Genomic DNA, 24767 nt, shown 5'->3' on the forward strand with positions numbered 1-24767 from the left:
AAGCAAAATGCCCTACTTTTCCACTAGCAAGAGGGGAAAACGCACGGTTTCGCCACCCGGACTCTGCCTGCTGGATCTCCACCCTTCAGTTTGAGACTCCTTAGTTAGGCTATCGTTTCGCCACAGGCGTGTGGCATTTGCCTAACCTGTAGGCGCTCTGGCCAGGCCGTGCGCTGTTTGTGACTTGGGACTATTTGTTCTTGGCATAACGATTTCGCAGTGTGTATTTGTATTAACGTTACACTATTGTAACCGTTACCTGTTCCTTTCCAGTTACATTTGTATCGTTACTATTTATACCCGGAACAGCGTTACTGCATTTCGGTTCAAATTAACATAACGTTATCTGTGTAACTTATTGCAGTTACGTTTCTTTTGATTATGGCTCAATTGTAACGGTACAAAGTAACGAACGAAAGTGATCGTGTAACGAAACATGGTAATTTTCTGGTTACGGTACGAATATCGTAACGTTACTCCGCGTACTTTTTTAAGTTGTTACCACACTTCGGAACGTTTTTCAGAAGTTTAGTTCCACGTTTCGTTCTGGTAACGTAACGCCACATATGCAAAAAATAACGCTTTGTTTTGTTAAGTTACGGAGCCCTGTCACGCGGTAGCCACCATCCTACCTCTTTCCGTCACCGTCTGGCGCCAGGCAATCGATCTGCCCAGGCTTCACCTAAACTAAATCGCACTCCGCCATCACCTAGACCACACCGCTTCTTTTTCTACGCAAAACGGCCCTCCTTCTGCTATACTAGGAGTTTTCGTACTCTTTGTGTATATATATAGAATAGCCGTGAGAAATAGAATCCTACGAGTTTTCTATTGTGAGCCACTGTTATTCAGTAGTACTACTCAACGCAGGGTCAACTACTCTAAATAAGCTTAAGGGTCAAAAGTCAAGTCCCTGTGCCTCAGATTGGCTAATATTAGCTTTATTTTTAGGTAAGCTTAGTAAATATACTGCACTATACTCTATAGTGCACCAAGAAATCGACATTATCAGTGTACACTGTAAAATGCTTGCGAAATTTAATGCTTTGCACCGTTACGAAGGATTTTTGTACTTTGTATTGCAAATAAACTAGCTATATGTACGCCAGACCACGTCTCGCGTAACAGGCTTCGCGATATCTCACGAAACACTGTTACGCTGCGACGCGCCTGGCGCACATATAGCTAGGCCTGCGGCGCTGACACCCGAGACGGGGTAATAGGAGTGTATATACAATTTTTCGAAATGAAGTCTTTTTAACGATTTAATCGACCATTTGATCATTTTCACCTCATTTTTGTCAAGAAATGCCTCACAGCGCCGAAATGGTACACGATAGAGCAAAACGGACGAAATTTTCGCCCTATGGGTTCTACTTTCACGAGTTACCCCTTACAAGCCCATAAAAGAATATTTGAAAAAAATAAATATTTTGCAACCTGTTGTTTTTGATTTTTTTTAAAGCCAATTTTCGAGCTAGAATGCTCATCTTCGGACTCGATCTGTCTTTTCATGATACAAAACGACCCTGAAAATCCCAGGTCACTATCTCAATTCTTTCTCGAGTTATCGTGCGGACAAACAGACAGACAAACAAACAGACAGACAGACAGACAGAATGAAACTTTTCCGGTCAGTGGAGTAATGGGCTTCGCTAATCGCTCAGCCAATAATTCGTATTACAAAGCAATCGTTTGAAAGGCTAGGAAGCTTTCACGAAGGAATGTCCACCAAAAAAATGTCAACCGTCGTTTGGTCCCACCACTTAGAATGTCCTTACTCGGTCAGGGAAAATGGCATAAAATGTAAAATGCAATATAGGCCGATGTAATGTTCGTTGTGGGCTGACAGTTTAAACTGTCATACTGTCTCACACTTGAGTTTGCAGAGCATTTAGGCAGTAGGCAATAGGGCAATAGATGGACATTTTACGGTGGACATTCCTTCGTACCACCGCTAGGAAGGTTCTTACGAACAATCGGTTTACATTATGAATCATTTGTTCGTAAGCATACAAAGAAATAATTCTCAATAAACAACGCTTCAAAGTCCTTCTCAAGCTATGCATGTTTTGGTTTGCATAACGAAACTATTATTGTTCGTAAAACCAATTTACAGTGTAGTCTCCTCTCAATTCACCGTTAGAGGGAAACTCCCAAACACAAAACGCCTGCTAGGTAGGCACCAGCAATACTCTCCAGCATGGCGGGCTTGCCTACCCACACTCCACAGGGGCTAATGGCCGGCTATCGTCTCCTGACATGAAAAGTGTCTTTGTTAATTTAATACATTTTTTCATTCCTTTGATAAACTTCTAGAATTGTTTCAACTTCATTACGTTCTAGTTGGTCACTTGCTGCCTTTTGCCACTAGAACAAAGCCACTTCTTTACAACGAAAGAACACTTCTTACACTACATTTGCAGAGAACTTGAACCAACGTCTTTTAGTTTTTCAATTCAGGTGTACACCACTTCCAAAAAGAGGGGATAACTTCAAAATCAGTTTTCAGGTTCCTTATCATATGCTAATAAAGAGCAAGATCCCAAACTTGGAGGTGTCTTATTCTTCCCCATCCCGAACATACTACAGTAGGTTCTTGTCCAAAGTCCAAGCTTCCCCCTCCTTTCCCATCTTCGGCTGCCCGCGCACACATACCCGCAGAGCTTGTTCCCACATTTCTACTGGCGGAAAACGACACGCCCGTCACAATCCTTTATCCTGCGCGCTTTTGGCCAGAAAACGACGCAAGACGCGGTAACCAGCCGCAGACGATTGCTTTCTAAGATAAAACTCGGGAACGAAAGATTAAAAAAAACCGCTTGGCTTGTTCTGACTGTCGGATAGACCCAGTCGCTCCGGAAGGTGTTTGAAGTTGGGCCACTCTTTTTTCTAATGACGCTTTTTGAACACATGCTTCAATTAGAAAGAAAAGCGCGGTGATGTGCATGTCAAGGCTGCCCGTTCGCCATCTCGTCGGAGTTAGCAAATTATCTCACGTGCTGGTCGGTCATGTCCCATGCTACACGCGCCAACTAACATTTATTATTTTTTGATTCCCCCCCCCAACTATGCATTCCTTAATTCTTTTCGGGAATTCAGAAAATTTAAATGTCATGGAACTTTTTAAGGCCAGAACGATTTAAAGTGAGCGCTAGATGTCAAATACTGACTGGCGACATTTCTTCTTGGAAATCGTAAGTTTTTGAATTTTTCTAAAAAGAACCGTTACCGTTATCTTTAGGTTTAAAAAAACAGGCCTTGTTTTGCTTTTGGGACTAATATTTACGTCAATAGAAAACTGTCACTCTGCTTTTAGTATGTAAAGGCTCCTATAGGAGCGAGGCAACGGGAGGCACCTTCCCTATTGTGTCCGACGGCGCTCATGTGACGTGTCTCAAACTACTCTGCTTTGACGTCAAAGAGGAAGGGAGAAAGAGGGACGTAGAGAGGTGAGGCGTGCGGTGCCGAGTCACGGGGGATCAATGATGGTATCAAGACGTTAACAAACCTCTGCGCTGTGAGTGTGTGAGTGCCTTCGCGATGGGCGGCCGTCCCATTCAGGAGAGGCGTCGCTGTGTGGAGCTGCGCGCATGCGCAGAATTGAAGTGCGGTTTCATGGCCCTGTTCCTTTGTAAAGCGTGCAAAAATCCCCCCCCCCCTTTCCCCTTTCCCACTCAGCCCCGACCCATCTGACTCCACGTAGGTGTATCCATCACCCGCTTAAGCCAAGTTTACCGCCCTCTTACCATTGAATGAAATCAGTTTGGCTGGGGGCACGGCACGTCACCCAGCCTGCACTTTCTAGAGGCGCGGTGGACCCCTGCTGGTATTTAGATAGGCCACCCACCCAACTGCGCTAAAACAACAAAAATTACCAGCCGTTCTTGGCTTCTTCACATCGCAGGAACCGACAGTTCTTTTTTCCATCTTGAAAAAATTCCAAATATTATAACCCGCAGAAAAATATCAATGAAGATAAAGAATTTAAAATGAGATCCTCCCAGCCAAAGTTGCATATTTTTCAACTTAAAAACAAAGTTGGGAGAGGTGGGCTCTTGTATAAATGACGATTGGTGTGCTCGCAACGCGGTCGCGCTAGCCTCTTTCTCGTCACGTAGCCGCGTTAATGCCTCAATCAGCCGGACATGACGTGTGCAGCACTTTTTTCATCGGTTGTGTGTTGATTGAACGAGTCGAATGCCTACATGAGCGTTCTTAGCGCCGCGGTCGCGAGCGTCGTCGGAAAGAAGGGGAAAGGCGGGGCTGGCGGCGAACGTGCGGAGGAAAGCGCGCTCCATCGTCAGGGCGGGCGGGAGAGAGAGAGAGAGAGAGAGGGGGGGGAGGGGGAGCTTCTGCAGGAGGAGGATCATTCGGCAAAAGAGTTTTTAGTCCTTGCCTATGCGACCCATGAAGAACGCATCAGCACTCATCAGTACGCGTCCATGCACCTGACTCTCCGTGTGAGCACTTTCGTGCTTTCCTCGAGCGGCGGCAGGAGTTGGCGGCGGAACATAGTTTGAGGGGTGGTGGTCCCCAGTGACCCATTGCACGACGACGTTAGGGGAGGGAGGAGAGAAAGGGAGAGAGGGGAGAGGGGGAGAGAGGTAGAGAGGCCGCCCACAGGCACACACAGGGGCCGCTGTTAATTGCGCTCCATCCGCGCCTGCCTGCTAAGGACTGTATCTAGCATACAGGAGATGCACCCGGCTATTGTGTTATCGTATTGGCGGGCGCCCTTGACGATGTTCCCGCGCCAGCCTGGTTGCAGCAGTTCGCTCGGCAGTATACTTACTTACTGTTGCCACTCTTTTTGTCCACTAACCTCCCAAGGGGTCCTCCTCTAGTCAACTCGTTGTACGCTTCCCCATGCGCAACTCGCATCAAACTCGCCCAAACATGAAAAAACGCGCATTAACTAGCGACGATTTACGAAAACTCGCGATAAATTCGTGAAAAATTACGCAAAACTCTCAAAACCTTCATCCCAACTAGCGTCAAACTCGCGCCAACTCGTTGTACACGTATTTTTTAAGTGGGGGACCCCTCGCTACCCCTGCCCTGCCCCCTCTTACCCTCATGCGCCCTCTGTTTGTTTCTCCCGCGCATTCCTACGGAAAGGAAACGGATGCTTCTGTCTACCACCGCCCCGCCCCGCCACCTCCCTCCCTCTTATCCCTTCCCTTTGCAGGTCACTGCCACACGGTGCACAGTACGACTCGACTCTTTACCCTTCGCTACATCGCAGGCTGGCGCTCTGCAACGCGGAGAGGAGCAAAAGTGGGTAATGACCACTCATATTCTCGTCTGTTTGTGGCGGGAGGCTTGTGCACCGCGCCCACAACTGGAGGACCCTGTACACCTGTTTACGCCCTTTCTGCGAGTGCCTGCTGCGCCGTGAGCTGTGGTGGTCGTCTGCTCGCCTCACCAGCTGCTTTGGTTACTAATTTTTTTCTGAATATTCCCAGAGCTTTTTTTGGCAGTGTGGGAAGTGGGTACTGTACGTCGACGCCCCGCTCGGACGGCACCCAACACTCGCGCTTTCTTCGCGCGCGGGGGCCGAGCGAGACAACGGTATGACCACAGCGATGTTCTCCTCCGCCGCTCTCTCTGTCTCCCTCTCTCTGTCTCTTATCGTCTCTTCCTCCATTCTCTCTCTCTCTCTCTCTCTCTCTCTCTCTCTCTCTCTCTCTCTCTCTCTCCCTCTCTCTTTTACGACGGCGCGACAGTGCCTGTGTGTGTGCACGGCGTATAACGAGTAGCATCGTACAAGCTGGTCGGAGTGGCCAACATAAACCTCCCGCTGCAGCGCTACCAACGTACTCGGCAGCTTCCCGCCCCGCTTTTGAAAATCTGGCCATAGGGTCGGACTAAACTAACTCGCGGGTAAAGAATAATGGGACTAGGCAGAATTAATGGAATTTAAGGTGTGTGGATGGTGCAGTCGGTTCGTACGTCGGCGGTCGCTGTGGCCCGCCACGCCCTGGGCGGCCCTGCCCCGCCCGCCCGGCCCACCACGGCCGCGGCCGCCCGCCACCGGCCAGCATGCCACCGCCGCGCCACGCCTCCCCGCCGCAGTGCGTGAAAGTGGACATTATTGTGGGGAGTCTTGGCGCGCGAGCTTTTTGGCCGGTGGGACGGGGAAGACCGGACTACACTGCTTTGCCATGCATCACGTGCCGACTCCTGGTCTGGACGTCTTCATCAGGGACTTGACCTGGACCTGTGCTTGGCCACGCGCGGCGCCGCACACGCTTGGCCGCCTGCCGGCCTAACCGCCCGCCGCACACGCGCCTGGAATTTCTCACACCAAGCCGAGCGGCCCATCACGCACCGGCACTGGAATTCACACCGCGGAGGCAACTTAACCCGCGCCTCTCATTCGGTCACTCACTACCACTCACTTACTCTCACGCACCGGAACACCTCGGCGGTGAGCGGGGCTCCGCGCCTGTTATCGCTTCTCTTAGCGCTGGACCTCGTCTCATCGTATGAAGTCGGAAGTTATGGTTATAATAAGTGGCTGTATAAAAATGTTTCTTTTTTACTCAAAGTAGATAATTTTTACTTTTCAAAATTCAGTAAAACCCCTGTGTCAATCTGCAGTACTTGATGAACTAAAACAACCAAGCTATTGACCAGTTTTTTATTACCACTTTCCCCGGAGAAATCCTGAGCGTTGATTCTAAAAGAAGATATCTTATGAAAATAAAACCACTCACTTGGGACCTCTTCAAAGTTAAGTTCATTTAACTCTGATATTTTTAATGTGTTAAGCCATCTCTTGTGTTGAGAAATACAGTATACCCTCAGACTCAGGTTCCATCCCTACACTTGCAGTGGCTCAGAAACTAATTTTAATGAGGAATGTACCAAAAATTGCTTAACTTTTCACTTATGAGTATATATACCCTCGTATACCCTCGTATAAATATATTTGTCATTTTAGTTCGGGTAAATTTTTTGCCTGCAACTTGATTTAAGGATTTCCGTTAGATTTTCAAAACAAATGTTTTTTTACTTCAAGACCTGTTTAGTTCACGCTCCAAACAAGTATTTTTTTTTTCATAATTTTAGGACGTCGTTCTCAAAACTTAAAAGAAAAACGGTTTTTAGGTGTGTCTTTCATTTGTTTGATGCGCCGGACCACCGCAGCGTATGCCCAATAGAGTGTATAATTCCTGGCCAATCTGTCGCCCAGTCGGTCAGTCCCCACTCCGCGCTTCCCCTGATCGTCGCCGGGGGGTCCTCCAACCCCCTCTCCCCTCCCCCGCGGTCCGGTTCCCCCGTTGGTTTTATGGGCGTCGCTGCGGCCACCCATTCCGGACGGGCTTTAGTTTACTGTCCGAGGGCGTGGCGGGGCGTGGCGGCGAGGCGCCACCCCGCTAACCGACGCACAGTGCCAAAGTCAAAACATTAAAGTGATGACTTGTTTGCTTCGCCGCTGGGGGGCTGAACGGCAGCAGCGTCGTGTGTCGGCCTGTCATTTACGGACAGGAGTCCGGCCGGAGGGCAAACTAGACGGACATTCTCGCAAGTTTGTACGATTCATTGGCGCTCCCAGAAACCACTCGGCGGCCGGCAGCGGCAGCAGCAGCAGCGGCGGCAGCAGCGGTGGTCGCGAGGAGGAAGGAGATGTTTTGTCCGTTTTGCGGGGTCACGAGCGATGTGTCCGTGGGTTCGCATGTCCTCCTCACGCGGCTCCCGTTACCGATGTGCGTTGCTCCCAGCCGCGCCACGCCACGCCACACGACACTCTCTCGCATTTGCACACTCTGTTTCGGGGTGCAGCCGCCAGGCGGCGCTCTCCGTCACTGACTTTACGGCATTTTAAATCTGGCAGCCACCACAATGCGGCGGCTGAGCGGAGCAGGGTGCGAGCCTTGTGTTATAGATTTGTACTGCCTGCATACATACTTTGAGCAGCAGGTACAAATTTATCTGGAAATGTTTTAAAATATTTTATACTCTCCTAGTCATATATATATTTTTATGAATCATTTGGCAAATCTTATGTCCGGCTGAAGTTTCTGGTCTTGCACCGAAGTTGTCGACATCCACACAGGTTCACCATCATCTGATGGTAACTACTCCCGTCGAAAGGGTCGAGTCTCTCGAGCCGGCACCCGTGCTGCCCTGCTCCCTGCTAGTGGCAGGTCACTGCTCGCCATTGTTTCACTCGGAGAGAGAGAGAGAGAGAGAGAGAGAGAGAGAGCAGACGCTCGACCGTCCGCCGGTGATATAAACGAGCGGGGAGCCGAGAGAGCCGGCCTGGTCCGTCATGTGGTGTCGCGCGGCGCCGAGTATTTTTGCCCGGAGGTTCTCTATTTACTTAAAGTGATTATATATAATTTTTTTAAAAAGATCCTGTCACTGCATCCTGCATCGTGGACACTGCTCGGCGTATAGTGATCCGTCTTGGAGAACTTCTCTCCCCTCGACTGACTACTGGCTGGCTGTGGCCGTGTGCGCCGCAGGACACACAAAGAGGAGTGGATGAACTCCATCCCATTCCAGCGGGTTGTGGTTGTTACACGTCCTTCGCAGAATAGCGATTCCGTCTTTTTGAGAAGCGACACGAAGCATTAATCTTTCGGGCGGTTACGACTCGTCCGTCTGTCTCCCACCAATATGCAAAACAGGCTGCAGCATCTTATCAACCAGTTTGAGCTGATTATTTGCTTATTTTTTTTTAAGAGGGGAAAAGAAAAAAATATCAAGCTCTGATGCTGGCTAGCGGCCAAAAACCTTTGGGACCTGTTGTGTGGCTTGACGTGTGGATGATTGTGTATCTGCTGGGGGAGTCATCACCCTCCTTGCATCGTCTGACTCAGCCGGTACACTTGGAGAATCCGAATCGTCTTCTGCCTTTTCTCTCTCCTTTTCTCTTACTCTCGTTGATGCTAACAAGAAAAGTGGCGATGTCTAAGCAGCTTGGGCCTGCCCGGTATAATCCTTACACATATTAATGCCTCTCATTGCAGAAGCGGCGTCCCTTGACACTTTGCAGATTGAGAAATATGCATATTGCAAGAGGAAGACACCAATCCGTCATTTAACACATTTTAAATCCGTGATCCTTCAGTCTTTAATGAAAATTTATAAGGTAGGCGTTCCTTTCTCTTTGTTGCATAAAACCGGAATAAGTCTTATCTGTCACACATTTAGTCACAAAACATAGGCCTAAGTGAGACCGGCCGAGGAGTTCTTGGAGAAACTCTCGTCTAACATTTGGACGTCAAGCACGTACTTGTCTCCAATACCTGCCTCTTGCGAGGCACTCTTCACTCGACATCGACACCTACCGACGCGATTTGCGCTCCCAGCAGCAGGACGGCGACGCTCACGAGGAAGGCGCGGTGTCGGACCATCTCGCTGGCACAAGTCACTGCTCACTGCACACACTAACACAAACACACGCGCGGACTCGCACTCGCGCTCGCACACTGTAGGGGCTGCGCGCCGCGCGCTGATGCACCGCCGCGGAGTCCAGACCTGATCCCAACTGGACTGTGGCGCGCGCGCACTGCCGAGCCAGGCCCACGGACCGGGCAGGCCGGGCGGCCGCCCTCCACCACCCGTGCTACTCTGTCCCCACCACCGCGACCCCGCCGCGCCCCGCCCCGCCGCACCTCTCCGAGCGAGCGGCGCATCGCAAACCTGGCTGCTTGTGAGATGAGACCCTCCCTACTACTGCTGCTGCTGCTTCTGCTGCCTTTGTCGGATGTAAACACTTCGTGTGCGTAGGCAGACTCGCCGGGCGCATGTTGTTCTTGATGTGTTTGGTGGGTGGTGTATGTTGCCCCTGATATCTTTAGTGGATGGCCTATGTGGCTCTGACGCATTGTGCGGAATATGTTGCCTCTAACGTCCGCTGCAGAGGTCGCCCTTATTGTTTGTTCGAGCCCTGGAGTGTTGCCAAATGCCCCCCCCCCCCCAAATGGCACTTGAACGTCCCCTGTCGGTTCCCCACCGTTTTCCCTGTTAGCCCCACACATCCCAAAATGCTTATTTGAAGTGTTTATCTTGCAAGAAGTTAAATTAGTACAGTTTCACCGTTCCAGCAGCGGAGTGTACTCCCCCAAGCACTCACTCTGTATCGCCTCGCGCGCACGCCGCCCCAAACATTTCCGAGAACTCGTCATTGATTCGATCCCGGCACTCGAGTGCGGTGAAGTTGATCACGCGCACACGCGGTGTCGTGACCGAAGTCTCGGTCAGGTGCGATGCGAATTTGCGGCGGCGGCAGCGTAACTCGCCCGCGCTCCCCGCGACCTACGGCGGTCCTGCGCGTGCGGCCGGCGGCGATGAAATATCGCCGGTCACTGCTGCTGCCGCCGCTGCTGCTACGCGCTTCGATTAATGGTTATTGTTGTTAGTTATAGTGCCGTTGATACTGATGCCGATTCAATAAGGAGGGGCCCGGAGCCCGGAGGGGCCAGCGGCGGGAAACAGCTTCAAACGTGTAGAATACGGGGAGGGCTTTAGAAATGTAGTGCCGTGTTAGAGAAAGGGGCTGTAGGGGGAGGGGTCGGGCTCGTTGGCGTTAAGGGAACAAAACATGAATAAAACCTTACGTTTGAGGTGGAACTGCCACTGCCGCGGGCCACGCGCTGGCCCAACTGTTTCGTGCATCGAAGGGCCATGTTCTGTGTACGCCCGATCCTTCGCTGGACTGACCAGGGGCCACGATTCTGCCTTAGGCCCTTGCGAACGGTCCCGAATTTCACTGTTTGGTGGGTGCATGGTGTATCCCTCACGCCTTCCTCCTGCCTCTTCATGAACTTCGCCTACTTTTCTGTGTTCTTACCAAACAACTCCCCGCCGTTGGCGGTCAATGGTTTCAAATTATTGTGTGACCTCAAGGTGGAGGGATGTCACGGTCTGAGGCGTAGTTTAGCTCACGAATCCTTAGGTCAAGATGAAGACGCTTTCAAACTTTTGCTAGGAAGTGTTCAGGGTAATTAGTCCACAAAACCCGGCACGTTTTGTAGTCATCCTGTACCGCTGGCAGCCATGCGGGTGGTTTTGCCCGCTTGTGTGCAACACACCCGTGTGCTGTGCAGTGTAACTACCTAATTGTTTTGGGATTCATTGCCCAACCATTACTGACTATTTGTACAATGCTAGTGCCACACATGGTTGTGGAGATTATTAACTTTATTTCAATTATATACACCAGATAACTCTTTCAAAGATTTACGCAGTGGCAGCGCCCCATCCGCTTGATGCGTTTTCTCGGGGTAATTGAGAATGTGGGTAGTTTCGTGGATAGCTAAGGTGCTGTCGTCTTTCGCCGTGCATGCCGTATGTAACGATGATCGGAATTAAGAGCACGCCAATCGGTGAGCTTTCACTTTATCATTCTCACTTTCCACGCCCGCGCCCGTCCGCCCCCTGCCTCCCGCCCGCGTTGACGTGTAAACGGGGAGGTGTCCGTTATATTTATTGGCAATTAAAGCTTTTTTATTAGTGCAGAAGACTGCAGAATGCGCGCCGTCACAGCAGGGACCCGTAGCAGTGGTTACTCAGCGCTTTGGATTGGATCGGACGCGACGGGCGCGTTTAGGGGCAATGTTTGTATCATTGGCCAAGGTGGGGTGGGGCCCGGAGGAGCCAGCCTGGCGGAGTCCGGCGCCTGCACACTTCTCTGCGCTATTGACTCGACCGCGTCCCCGCCAAGAACACTGTTTTTCCGCGAGGCGCGGGCGGCGGGGGCACAGCGCGCGGAGCGCTGGCCGCAGAAAGAAAGGCGCAAGTGCGTTCCGCCAGCCGGTGGCGCGCGCGCCTTTTAGCAAGTCGTATAATAATAGCCACCGAAAAAGGCATCACGTGCAAATCAACTGGAGGCCGTATTCTTGCGACTGGAGGCAATTAACAAGAACACCACCACTTCGGACTGCACTCTCTCCCGCTGTAGAAAGGGGCCCACGTGCCCGCACATCCTGCTCGCAAGGGCGGACCGAATTATTTCGAGGTTATTTTTTGTTGGTTCCGTTTTGCGTTAGCGAAAGACGACGACATATTTACTGGGGGTGAAATGCGACACTAAGACGGCCAGACGCGAAGAACTCCGCTTCCAAGCTCTCGAAACCATATGGTCTGTTTTCTTAAAAGAGAGTGAGGCTGGTGATACTATCCGTGTGCTGTATACGCGTGCCATTTTCTTGACTAATTGAAGATAAACTTGCCAACCACATAGCGGACACACCGTTGTCTGGCGCACACACACACAAACATACAAACACACGCACACAGGCGCACACACACGTTTACACTGAGGACAAAGCGTTTCGCACAAAGAACATTGTAAACAACTTAGGGCGCCATTTGGATGCGCGCGCACCGCTCGCCGTCGCCGCATAGATTTCACGGACTTTTGCGCGCCAAATTCCTAGATCGCTTGCCGATAGTCGACGAGCTGAACGGCGGGGCGGGAGAGGTGTGCCATTGCGGGGACGCGACGTGCCGCGGCGCGCCTCTCTGTATGCCACCACCAGGCTCCCCGGACGAATAGGCAACCCGACAGAGCCCGGGCATTCCCCCTACATCTAGAAACGGATCTGGTCGGTCTTGTGCCCTGATCGGCGCTTTTGATAGGCAACCCGCGATGGAGGCCTTAAGTCCCTCTGTATTTGTAAGCGGGTCTGGCCGTGTGGCGCGGCCTGCGCTGTGCATAGGCAACCCGCACAGCCCAGGCATTCCCTCCGCATCTGAAAGCGGATCTGGCCGTATGCCCTGGCCACGGCAGGTTCGCACGCTCCCGTCACTCACTCGACAAAAGGGCTCCCGGTCGCACTTGCATTACGTGCACGCGCGCGACAGCATGCCGGGAAAATATAAGGCGATCTCGGTCAAAGCGGGTCGACCTCGAAATGTCACGCGTGTGCCGTCCGTCAACGACTTTTGCGGGCGGATCAGCAAACGTTTATACGCGGACGTGGCGCGCGACACCCCCGCGCAAGCCGGCCGTGCCGCCACCGCCGTGCTCTCGCGCGTACATGGCTTATTTACCTGACGCCTGAAATTATGGTTCTTTGTCGGGCGTGTTCGCGGGGAATGCAATGGTTTGGCAGCGGTCACCGGACCGCCAGTCGACCTGGCTTCCCTGGCCTCCGCCCGCACGGACGCCTCTCTGCTTTTCACTTTTCGCTACTCGCGTGGGCGGCAGACGTGCCGGTGAATCACTCCGACTGTTCTACTGGATTTATAAATCTCTGAATTCGAAGTTTGAAAGTCGGCCGTTTTATACACCACAGCGCGTGTGTCTGCTAAAAGAAACGGAATGTTGACGTGGAAATGGTGGGTTTAGTTACACCACGCGGCGGCTCATTCCGGGTCACGTTTCCACCCTGGCTCCGTCGATCACCCGGAGCGATCAGCAGGAGTTTCTGAGATCACCGCGAGTCATCGCTCCGGAGGAAAGAGAAAAGAATATGACGCCATTAAGCGCCCGGGGCCTCCCATGACGCCCAACTCGCCCACCCAAACGACAGCGTAAGGGATCATCCAGAAATCGCGTCCGTCGTATACGCCATGACGCCATGGCAGCATCTTGCCTAAAGTGCATGCGTGTGCTATGGGGTAGCCGACCTTTACTGCTAGTTTACAGTGATATGCTCCCTAGCTGAAGGCAAAAATTGACTGTAAGCTAGAGCGCTGCAGGGTTCAGTGATTCCAACGGTGAAACTCGCAGCAAGCTTTTAACAGTAAAACAGAAAATTAACGAAGAAAATTTCGTTGTATCACGATAACTTTGGTAACTTTTTAATCGGCTGAGAAGGAAGACCCTGTTGAGTCTCACTTCACCTTCACATTGTATTAGCTGTAGCTTTACAGGTTTCTTAAGGAGCAAAGATACTGACAAATTTGTCACTTTTTTAGCCTTAGAATGGATTTGTGACTGCTCAAGCGTGCCAGAAAATGAGCAACGCACCCTGAGAAGTCCGTTTATGGATCAAGCAAAATGTTCTTGGCTTAAGTAACATATGAATTGTTGTATTTTGTCGTGGGTGATTTTAATTTCATCAATGCCTCCGTAGATTTCAATGAAGGTAGTATCGTTATCGAAGAAGTATAATATTCAAGTAGGTAAAGGTATAAATATTGTGTTTACTGCCGGCAACTTTGGCCTACACCTTTCAGTATAGGGCTCTCCGTGTGCACCTGGCCTCTTGGCCATGTACACAATATTTTCTGTCATGTACACACTAGTTCCTGCAAAAATGATCATGTGCACAATTTTTGCTACATGCAAATGTAGGTATTCAGAAAATTACGTATGTATTTACACACACATGAAGAAAAAGTCAAACGTAGACACACAAATTGTTTGTCAGACCAACTTACCTACAGCAACTCGAAAGACTGATTAACTTTTTACTGTTACGTTTACATTAGAATGGCTGAAATTCTTCTCCCTGCACATTCTCTTAATACCTACACATTGTTCTTTACTCGCCCAGAGACTGCCGCTGTGTTCTTTTCTTTTCGTCACTTAGACATCAGTCCATTAGTGAGGAAAGCGGGGCGTACCGCTTCTTTCTCATAGATTGACCGACCAGCACTTGCGATAGCATCTGTTTTGTTTACCGGAATATGCCCATTGAGCGGGGCCGGGCCGGTGGGCCCCGGGGCTCGCGGGCCCACTCGTGTTCCCACCCCTTCTGTTCACTTTCTCTCGTTAGTTAATTTACAGGCGAGTAATCTATGCGACGCGACGCCCCTAATCCGCAACGGGCACCGCACTGTAAGGTGCGCGACAATGATCCACCACACCGCCCAAAACATCATCATCTCCCTTCCGTCCTTCTCTGTCTCACTGTCTCTCTCTCTCTGCCTCCCCCCCCCTTCACCGTCTCTGTCTCTCGTTCCTCGAGCAGCTCCCCTCAGCTCCAGCCCAGCAGGTGAGGTGACGGCGGCGGCACACAGAGCGGCGGGGCGCGCGTGATGCATTCCGACGAGTCGCGCCGTTAATTGAGTCATAACCGCCTCATTTGAGTCTAATCGCTGCCACCGCGCAGCGACACACACGCTCACACACGCTCACACACACACGGTCAGGAAAGTCGGAAGCAGCTCGGGGGGAATGACGAGAATTAGCGCAACTAACTTGACAAAATCTCTCCGGGAGTAAAATTAAGTGCATAGTTGAACGTATGCAGTTAACTACTATTTTTTATGCTGCGCACTTTCGATTTTCTCGCCTTGTTTTTGTTTTGCCGGTTAATAACGTGCTCAGGAGCGGAAGCAGGGGAGAACTGCCGGTGAGTACGACAAGAATACCGTGGTGTTGTACAATTTCTCTCCGTCACTGCAGGAACTGGTTCAAGGTCAGAGCCGGCGGCTGCGGCAGAGTGCTCCCCCCGCGGGCCGGCGGGCCGCGGGCCGAGTCGGACCGTACATCGGTACGGCGGGCCGGGGAAGGACACGCAGGACACAGTTCACATCCTTATAGGACAGTGCGGTGCGGTCGACTACTCTCCCGCGCGGGGACTTTGCACTCCACCCAACTGTATGATGTTCGCCGCGTGGCACCAGCGTGCCTCACACAAAAGATGGAGTGGGGTGCATCTAGAAATGTCCATTCCCGCAGGACGTGCGGAGGCGGGATGTCTCCTCAACACGACGTAACCAAGCAACTTCAGTCACGACAAAATTTCCCGTCGACCAGCCCGCTCGCTGCCGTCAGTGCTCTACGGGGGCCCTGTGGTGATCTGTATGGTTTGTCATCGTGCTTCGGCCCGGTCGTCTTAATCCAACGACGGTGCGCTAACCTTCGAAAGGGAGAGGGCTGAGGCGCGTTTCTCTTTGTCATTAACGAGCAGAGAGAAAGAGAGAGAGAGAGAGAATGATAGAGAAAGGCCGCAATCCGACACAAACCGTTTCATTATTACAAACAAAACGGTTTATGCTGGCTGCCGCGTCGCTTCCCGTGTTCCCATGGCGTTCTCGTACACTTCTTGTTCCCCCGACCTTTCCCCCAAAGAAGCCTATACACGCTGTGCGGATGCTTTTCCCTTTTTCATTTTTTCCCTTTTGCCTAATTCGAACCTCTCTGGTTTTTTGTGTGTGTCGCTCGCTCCTCTCCGTTTTGGCCTTTTGCTGCTGCGGCGGCCGCGCGCTGCCGCGATTCCAATATCACCGGAAGATGCATAATAATGCGGCGGTGTCCGGCCCCGCCATACCACACTCCACCTCGCCCCGCCCCGCCGCGGGCCCGCCGCACCGCTCCGCTCCTCGGGGCGCCAAGGCGGCAGCAGTGGCGGCGGCAACAGTGAAAGTTATGGAAAAAATAGCGCGGCCAGGTAAAGCGAGAAGCCAAATAAAAAAGGAGTAAATGTCGCAGGGCAACGCTGTGTTATCCCCCCGAGGAGCCACCCACCACTTTTGGGCTCATTAGTTTGTCGGTAAATGGTCGAGCCCGCCGCCGCCATGCCATGCCATGGCCAGTGGCTTGGCGTGGTCTGCCGTGGGCGTCGTCTCATTCATGATGGTGTGAGCCTATGGACTTTTGATGAGCCTAGGTGTGCCGGACTGCGGCTATCGACTCTAATCACAGCCATTACTTACAATAATGTGGTCCGTGGATACCAGCTCTTATTCTCTTATTTTCAGCCCAGCACGGTGCTATATGAACATTTTGGCTGTAGTTTCCTAGATTGCTTTTACTCGCCTCGTTAAATCTGTAAAAAAGAAAGCAATGGGCAATCATATTTTGGTCGAGCCCGAGTTATTTGTAGTAGACTATCTTAAAGGCTAAGAGGACAACACCATTACTGCTGTATTTCTTTTAGCGCTACAAGCCCAGCTGTGTGCTCAGTGCACACAACGAAGAATTCAGTTGGTGCACTGTTGGGTTTGGAGTGTAGCTCTCAAGTCAGCAGGGTGTATACATGTATGAAGGCATATTTTGGACTTGTGAAATAAGATGGATTCCTTGAATTTGCTGGTAGGGTGGCCGGCCGGCCAGCCCACCCTTCCCGTACGGGCCCATCGGGGTCCAGCAGTCGGCCTCAGCCGAGGCCTCGGCGCGGCGTCGCATCGCTCGTCGGCAGCATCGTAATTTGCGCCTATTCTTCGCACAAACCAGCGGCGGCGGGGCGGCAGCTCGTCGAGCCAACCAGGCGAACAAACGGCTACGATTCTCTCTCTCTCTCTCTCTCTGTGTTTATCTCTTCCTTTCCAGCATTCTCCTGCTACCGACGGATAACCCCGCTTAGCTCCACGCCCCGCCACGCCCCGCGCTGCCAGGATGTAAATATTGCTCCGGTGCCTGTGCTGGGACGGCTGGGGCACGGCCCGGGCACGGCAGCAGCGCAGGCGGGGTAGGGAAATAAACTCGGCGAGAGATATCTTTTTCCTCGCGTGTGCCCGTGTGCGTGTGTGCGTGCGTCGCATGCGTAAGCGTGCGTGTCCTTTGTGCTGCTGCAGGTGCCATGCGGTGCAATGGCGTAGGGATTTATGCCCGCGAGCTGGACGAGACCCCCCTCCCCGGTCTTGACCTCCTCGGCTGTCCTACTAATGACGCGCGGTGGGGTCTTCCCTACTTCTTGTGGGGGTCGCCAGCTGCCTTGAGCTGTGATGTGCGGTTTGGCTATCATTTCGCCGCAGATACGCGCGCGCGCCTAACTTTGATGCGTTACCTCTGTCTCTGCTCTGAGGCCATACGAGACGACACGCCTGTGTCCGTTTGGTGACCCTTATGGCCGCGGACTCTTAACCATTTCACGCTTACCCTATCGTCTCTCTCTCTCTCTCTCTCTCTCTCTCTCTCTCTCTCCCTCTCCCTCTCTCTCCCCCTCTCCCTCGCTCTCTGCCCAACTCTTGAGGTGCTCAAACGACCACCTATAAATCCCAAGCAGCCACTGCCCAGGCGCGCACGGCGTTCACGCACATGTGACACATGCACCTCCTTTCGCGCGAAACATGAAGCTCTTTTGTCGCTATCGTGATGTGATATCTTTCTATTTCTTCTGTTTGCAGTCTACAATTTGAAAAGTTCCTGGAGTCAAATAATACCAGTCTAGCCACCGCAGAGGGTTTCTGTATGTCTTTCTGTCTGCTAACAGTAGCAAAAATCATACTTAATGTATATATCAAATGTAAGTACAGGAACTTTGTACATAGATGTCTCTGCTATGCACACTATACATTATTTAATGCTCATAAGCATGAAGCTAAAAAAGCTTGATGCAAGAACAGTCCTTTCCGGGTGCCTGGTCCCCTGTCGATCGTAGGGTAGGCCACCCGCTCGTCTCCCCTGCTCGCCACAACAATAAGTTGCTTTACTACCAGGCGTCCCTTTTATTTCTTTAAACATTTCTACCATTCAATTTATCCGACAGGAAAAATCAATTCAGAGGAAAGTGTGCAAGTTGCCACATACTATAGTTCACATTCACAATCGTTTATCCTATTATTCAATATAGTTACACTATCATTGGTTGTGTGATAGCGAAGCCTACTCCGTCTGGTTGGAAGGAAACATTTTCTATCCGTGCCCGTCTGTCTGTCCGAACGATAATTCGAGAACGAATTGAGCTAGTGACATGGAGTTTTCAGGCTGTTTTTTTTTTTGTTTGTTTTGTTTTTGTCATGAAAAGATAGATCAAGTTCAAAGATCGACACTCTGGCTCAAAAGTTGACTGTTTAAAAATTTAAAACAGCAGGTCCCAAAGGGTGTATGTCATCCGTCCCACCTAAACCCTCCCCCCACCAAAAAAAAAAAAAAATTGGGGGGGGGGGATTTTTTTATGTATTTCTGAAAGGTCTCTCGTCGAAGTAGAGTCATCCGTTTGGCTCTATCTCTCAGCCTTTTGGCGCTACAGGGTGTTTTCGAAGAAAAATTACAAAAAAAAAAGAAGAAAAGCTTACCTGCAGAGTCGTTGAGAAAGTCGCAAATCGAAATATGTTTGAGGAACCATCCACCCGAAACAACTTATTTGGAGAAAGATTATCACTTAGGACCTACCAAGGGGCCCCCTTCCCTCATGGAATCACGAAGTACCAGGGGGCCGAAGGCCCGTATACTCGTTCGTGTTTTTCCAGTACTCTACTCAGGTGTCAGCGCCACAGGCCAAGGTAGATGTATGCCAGGCGCGTCGCAGCGTAACAGTTTTTCGTGAGATATCGCGAAGCCTGTTACGCGAGACATGGTCTGGCGTACTTCTACCCAGTTATACTACGAATAGTGACCGAAGGTCGGGCCACATGCCCGACAAACGCCACCGGCCTGCCAAGCAACCTCGGCTCCTGCCGAACGGAGGTGCTGGCGGAGCGAAGTGAAGCTCGCAACTTCGTTTGGCGGAAGGGCGGGCAAGCTTGTTACATAAACAAGGATAGTTTACTTTTTTGAACTTTAACCTTCTGTACTCTGTACACTGTCTGAAATCCTGTGACAAAGTAGAGAAAAAGAGAATTTTCATACAGTATGCAGGTACATGGTGCACGTCGTACGTAAATACTGCAGTCCCCATAAGGCTCCATGTTAAAAATTCCTGTCCTCTCTACTTAAAACAGAAACACCGCACTTAGCAAGTACAGGTTAACCGTGAAACGAGTTGCCAAATCAATTAGCCAGTATAGGCGGACAGTGTAATCTCGTTACTCTTCAGTAATGCTAATACCAAACAACCGAACTTCTCCACTATTTTATCACTTAGCTGTTTTACTTTTTTACTGCTAGAGTGAACTTAAAATGTTCCACCGGCGACTCAAAGCTTGCCTGATGTCAATTTGGCAGGGCAAACTTAATTTTTGACGAAATTCTCCGATCTTAAGGCATAAATCACTATTAGATGGTTCGAGTCGAGCTGTCGGGCAGAAAAAAAGGTGTGATAGTTCATGCAAATTATGGAAGGGAGGGAGTAGTGTTGCAGGTGTTTGAGGTCTTGAGGTGTTCTCTTACCCGCGATCGGACCGCTATCCATACAACAACTCCAGTCTCGCGCGCCTCTGGTGGTCGACGCCAAGCTGCCTGCCTTCTCTGGTGGCCAACGCCAGAGCTTCGCCTGCCTGTCCCTTTCATTTAGTTTATTTTCGCTTTATAACAATAGTTGTGTCGCAACCTGCTTTTTTTTTAAATTTTAGACTTTTTAGCGCTCCGTTTATTTCCGCGACATTTGTGTCATCATAAAGCGCGTGTTTTATTTTCATTGGAGTCTTTACTGACACTTAACATAGTACTGCAGGGCCCGCCGCCCTCTCCTGCTCGGCGCTCACGTTTGTGCCCCAATAACAGTGCGACTGCAACAGGAAGCCCAGGTTAACTTTTACATCCGCGTGCGACGAACGCACACACTCGCTCGCTCTCACATCCAGAGCAGCAGCAGCTCATTTGCTAGCGTTATTATTATTTGTCCGGACGGGAGCCAACGCGCCTTGGTAATTAGAAAAGTAAAATGACAAGGTAACGTTACCGCAGATTGTTGAAGTGAAATCATTCGGGCGGACTGTGTGTACCGCGGGACGTTTTCTCGCCGCACTGCACCGCCTCTCGATCTAGTTTTATTACAGGCCGCATCACCTGCCTGCACCGCAGCCCACAGACCTCACCTTACCTAACACCGTACACGTTTCGTGTGCAAAACGGAACGCGGTCGCCTGAAAAATGTCATGTCTTAGCAAAAGAATAGACGGGCACTGTTTTTTTCTAGTTGTTTTCTTAAACCTTTTTTGACGGGTCGGCGCGGTCTTTAGCCCGACCATCGCAGCCTCTCTAATGTTGCACACTCGCGGGCACACCGGCCGCCCCACGCCACGCCTGCATAATGCACCACGCACACGCCACATAGGGCCCGCAGCGGCGCAGCACGTAACGACCCAAAACGCCCATGTGCACCTGCATATGCAGCTCTATGGCCCGAACGAATCGGGGCACCGAGAGAGAGAGAGAGATGACCCTCCCGCCGCCCGTCCCTAATAGCTGGCCGCACGGTCGCACACCCACTCTGCTAATGATGAGACGCTGTCTTGGCTGGACTCGAGATTTCCGATCCGATAGATTCCGCGGCATAACGTGCACGGTCCACCGTCTCGCGGCTCGCGGCCTCCAGCCCCCGTATTCTGCGCGTGTGTGTCCCGTTCGCGTGTGTGTCGCTTGCCAGGTCTTTGGCAGCCCAGCAGGTCGGTGCGGCGCTTGGTGCGGTCCCTGTACTGCGCGGCGCAGCGCCACTTGCATATAATCGGCATTCCTGTAGTGCTGGCTGAGACGGAGTAGGAGAACAGGGCGCTCGCTGCAGGACCCTACCTGCGCTATGCCACCGGGCCTTCACACGTTGAGTGCGTTGGGACCAACACCGTGGGTCACCGCATTATGTCCCACGGGGCGACGTGACCCTCACCGTGCGCCCGAATGTATGGAGGTTCTGATAGCCTTTGGCTCCTGGGACATCCTTCCCATTTTTGGCGCCACACTCAACGTGTTAATATCGATTGCCTTCATCATTCTATACCTCTACCTGACCATCACTATACTAATTTTTTGTCCATTGTTTCAGAAACAATTCAGTATTTTACATGGTTTCAGTTTTTAGGCAATACCCAAGACTCTCTACTTCTTTTCTACTATGCATTTGTACGGTATGTCTCATGTTCCCAGAACCAAGATCAACACCGACTCCCCGTGACTATTCCAAAAATTCTAAATTCACTTCGTCAGACGCATCAAGAAAGACAAATTTTCGAATGACTCCAAAAAATAAAATGTTTTTGGTTTTTTGGCTTGATGCCCCACTACTGTCGGAATCATCATATCGTCGTCGCGTCGGGGCAGCGACACATCATCGCCATTCAAATGCCAGCGCAGCAGCCTTTCTTTATCCGCCGGTATCGGTGACACGGCGGCGCCACGTGTGTGTCTGTGTGTGTGACTTTCTCTGGCGCCGCGCGGCGCCGTGAATCCCGATGGTCATCTTGACGTCCGCAGGGCGCGGGCTGCGCGGGCTTTGGCGGGGCAGGTATATGCGCAGCTCATCTCTGCAGAGGGGAGGAATGCCGGCAATGCCGGAGACAGAAGGGGGAGGACAGGACGAGTGAGGGAAAGGAAAACACACATGCGAGCAGCAGGTACAACCGCGCGCCCACAGTGATTAAGTCCGTCTGATGGACCGTTAGGTGTGTCGATTTACCGGCAGAGGACCGCGGTGGTAAATTAGCAATAAATGTGTGTGTGTGTGTGTGTGGTTGGCCTGTGGGTCAAGGGCATACGTCTCTCGTCTCATTCACTTTGTCGTCTGACGCGTGCTGGGGCTGACGCGACGCTTTGGTCCCGTATTCGCTGTGGTTTGTGTGTGTATAGGCGGGGGGGGGGGTACAGAAACAATGTCAACGGCAGTCGTAAGGGGGCACACAACTTTAATTTGCGTATTGAATGGAAATACATTCGATTATGTCTGTCCAACTGCAGCCAAGCCTGCAGTTCTGTGCGTAAAAACTGAATATGACCAGATGACCCACGCCCGCGCCGGAGGCAGAGCAGTAAAACTAATCTAGTGTATACTTATTTATTTTAACATAGATAACGCAGGGATGCCCTACAAATAATAGTCTTTCTTCGATAGATGTGCATGAAGAAATCACAATAATTGTCACAGCAGTCAACTAAGTCCTAAATTTTGTTTGTACAACTTACAGTTGTGTTCATTTTTTAAAGGACGTTTACAAAAGCTTTTTTTACATTGAGAAATAAATTAGGTGTGGGCAAAGTATAAATTAAGTATTTACAAAATCTTTTCTCACCACTGATGAGCACACGTATGAGTTAATCTAGTATAACATAACTGGTAACTTACAAAATTGAGCCTGGGTGAAGCCCTTGGAATTTTTGAACCAACCTTATCAGCCAATGGGTAGTTTTGTCTCAGACAATTAAAAAAACTCCACCGAAGTATAAATATATAATTAAGTAACAGCAACTAGAACGTCTTTTGTCTGTTTAAATGATTGTCCGCGCCGCATAGCGCTCAAACTTTGAGATCACAACTCATGTAGTGGACGGTGGGCGTCACAAGAGAGAAAGAAAGAAAATAACGAAAGAATGAAAGAAAACAAGATGATGTCGGTAAAGAACAAATCATATGATCTATCGATAACTTCTCGTAGATTGACAAAATAAGTTATGTAAAACTAAGAAGACTGTTGCAGTAGACCCAAGCACTTTGTCGTAGTCAGAGATAGATGGGAAGAGGGCGGAAGAGTTAGGGAGAGAGTACAGGGAGAAGCGGATCACCTGACGCACACGCACGAGTCCCGCATGTTCGTCTTGACCCAGTCGAGGTAGCGGGTGACACGGGTGTACACCCCAGGGTAGCCCGGTCGGCCACAGCCCACTCCCCACGAAACAATACCTGGAACAAGAGAAAGGGGATGGGTAGCGTAAAAGCGCCAAGCAATTTTCCATACACCATGTCCCAAATCTGATGGACGGGCTACGATAGCCTGTCGAAGGTGAATCAGTGCGCACGCACATCTCAACAAAAACAAAACCAAGCGGCAACAACACAATCTGCATGCACTTGCTGCTCCGGTGCTCTCGGCCCTCCCTCCCGGACCGTAGAGGGAGAAAGCAGCTGCTGCAGCGCGTGGAATCCAAATCCCAAACGAAACCGAAAGCGAGGGAAACCGTGCAATTCCATGTCCTTATGCACGCCGGGGCTGCGCCGGGCTGGGGCGGGCTGGGGCGGGCTGGGGCGGGTTGGGGCGGGCGGGATCCCCCCATAGCCCTCCCGCCGCTGCGCCCTAACCTCACACAACATGTCGTTCCCGGCCTTTTAAGCGATTCCACGAGCTACAACCGCGACGCCCACGCCCAGAAAGAGGAAGAGGGGGAAATTGTATCCATCTATTTCGACCCCTATTTCGCCCGTATTTGTGGGGTACGCATGCAGCAAAGTCACCAGTGAATTTTTTCCGGATGTGGACGCCTACGCTGGTGCCGTTGTCGGTGCGGTGGTCTTGTAGTGTAGGTCAGTGAAGTTGGTGCAACGTGCTGGGCTCGAGCCCTTCATAGGCTCTTAATGAAGCCACGCTCGCTGTCTTAATGAAGGCGCACGTGCCCCCTGTGTGTGTGTGTGTGTGTGCGGGCGAGCGAGCATGTGCAATCAGGATGCGTGTGAGTCGCAGGAACGTGAGGGTAAAAAATAAAGGAGCCTTACTTGGCGCCAGGCAATGGCTTTTGGCTTTTGAACTCCCCGAAAAGATGCCTGGCTAGTAAAATACATGCGAAAGTAAGGACATGGGGAAGAGGGGGTGCTGCATGACTTATCCGTGGCTGTACTCACCGACGACTTGATTTCTACCATCTTCGCCCGTTCCGACGATCAGGGGACCTCCGCTGTCGCCCTGGAACGGAGAGAGGAAGTTGAGAAATCAGTGACCCTCATAGTCTCTTCGCCACCGCCGCACAATAACACCGTCTATACTGCGCTGGACCTGCAGTCTGTGCGGGGTCTCACCCTGAACTGAATAGCGATTATCAGCAAGAAGGGGAAAATATCCGAGGAAAATGTGATGAGGAGAAATTGATTTTGCCGTCCCTGCGGTTTCCGACTCACACACGATTACGAGTCCAGAGCGAAATCTCGTATGCGCGCGAGCCGGCGCGGCGGGGCAGCCAGTGCGGCAAAGCGGCAAAGCGGCGGCAGCCTTCCTTATTATGAGATATCAATCGATTCCCTGCAACGGCTTCCGTATGACGAGCAGAGAAAGTGCGATGATCGGTAATAGTGTCTCGCCTCTTTGGTGGCGTCGATCGGGTATTATTATTA

The 24767-nt window shown here is 51.1% G+C and overlaps 2 protein-coding genes across 3 annotated transcripts in view; both read right to left on the reverse strand.

The window, feature by feature from the left end:
• The window catches only part of LOC113218474 (trypsin-7-like), a 25675-nt gene extending 16152 nt beyond the window's left edge, over positions 1-9523 (reverse strand). The window contains exon 1 of the mRNA XM_026438844.2: positions 9306-9523. Within this exon, the coding sequence (XP_026294629.2) occupies positions 9306-9371 (66 nt within the window). The 5' untranslated portion in view covers positions 9372-9523. The remainder of the gene's footprint in view (positions 1-9305) is intronic.
• Positions 9524-22339: 12816 nt separating this feature from the next.
• Positions 22340-24767, reverse strand: part of LOC127750593 (trypsin-1-like) — a 17348-nt gene continuing 14920 nt past the window's right edge. For both annotated transcript variants that reach the window (XM_052272682.1, XM_052272681.1), the window contains exons 6-7: positions 24282-24342; positions 22340-23348 (exon numbers count right to left, since the gene is read on the reverse strand). In XM_052272682.1, the coding sequence (XP_052128642.1) occupies positions 23227-23348; positions 24282-24342 (183 nt within the window). In that variant the 3' untranslated portion in view covers positions 22340-23226. The remainder of the gene's footprint in view (positions 23349-24281; positions 24343-24767) is intronic.

The sequence above is a fragment of the Frankliniella occidentalis genome, unplaced genomic scaffold, assembly GCF_000697945.3.
Source record: "Frankliniella occidentalis isolate FOCC.00 unplaced genomic scaffold, Focc_3.1 Scaffold218, whole genome shotgun sequence".
Lineage (NCBI taxonomy): Eukaryota > Metazoa > Arthropoda > Insecta > Thysanoptera > Thripidae > Frankliniella > Frankliniella occidentalis.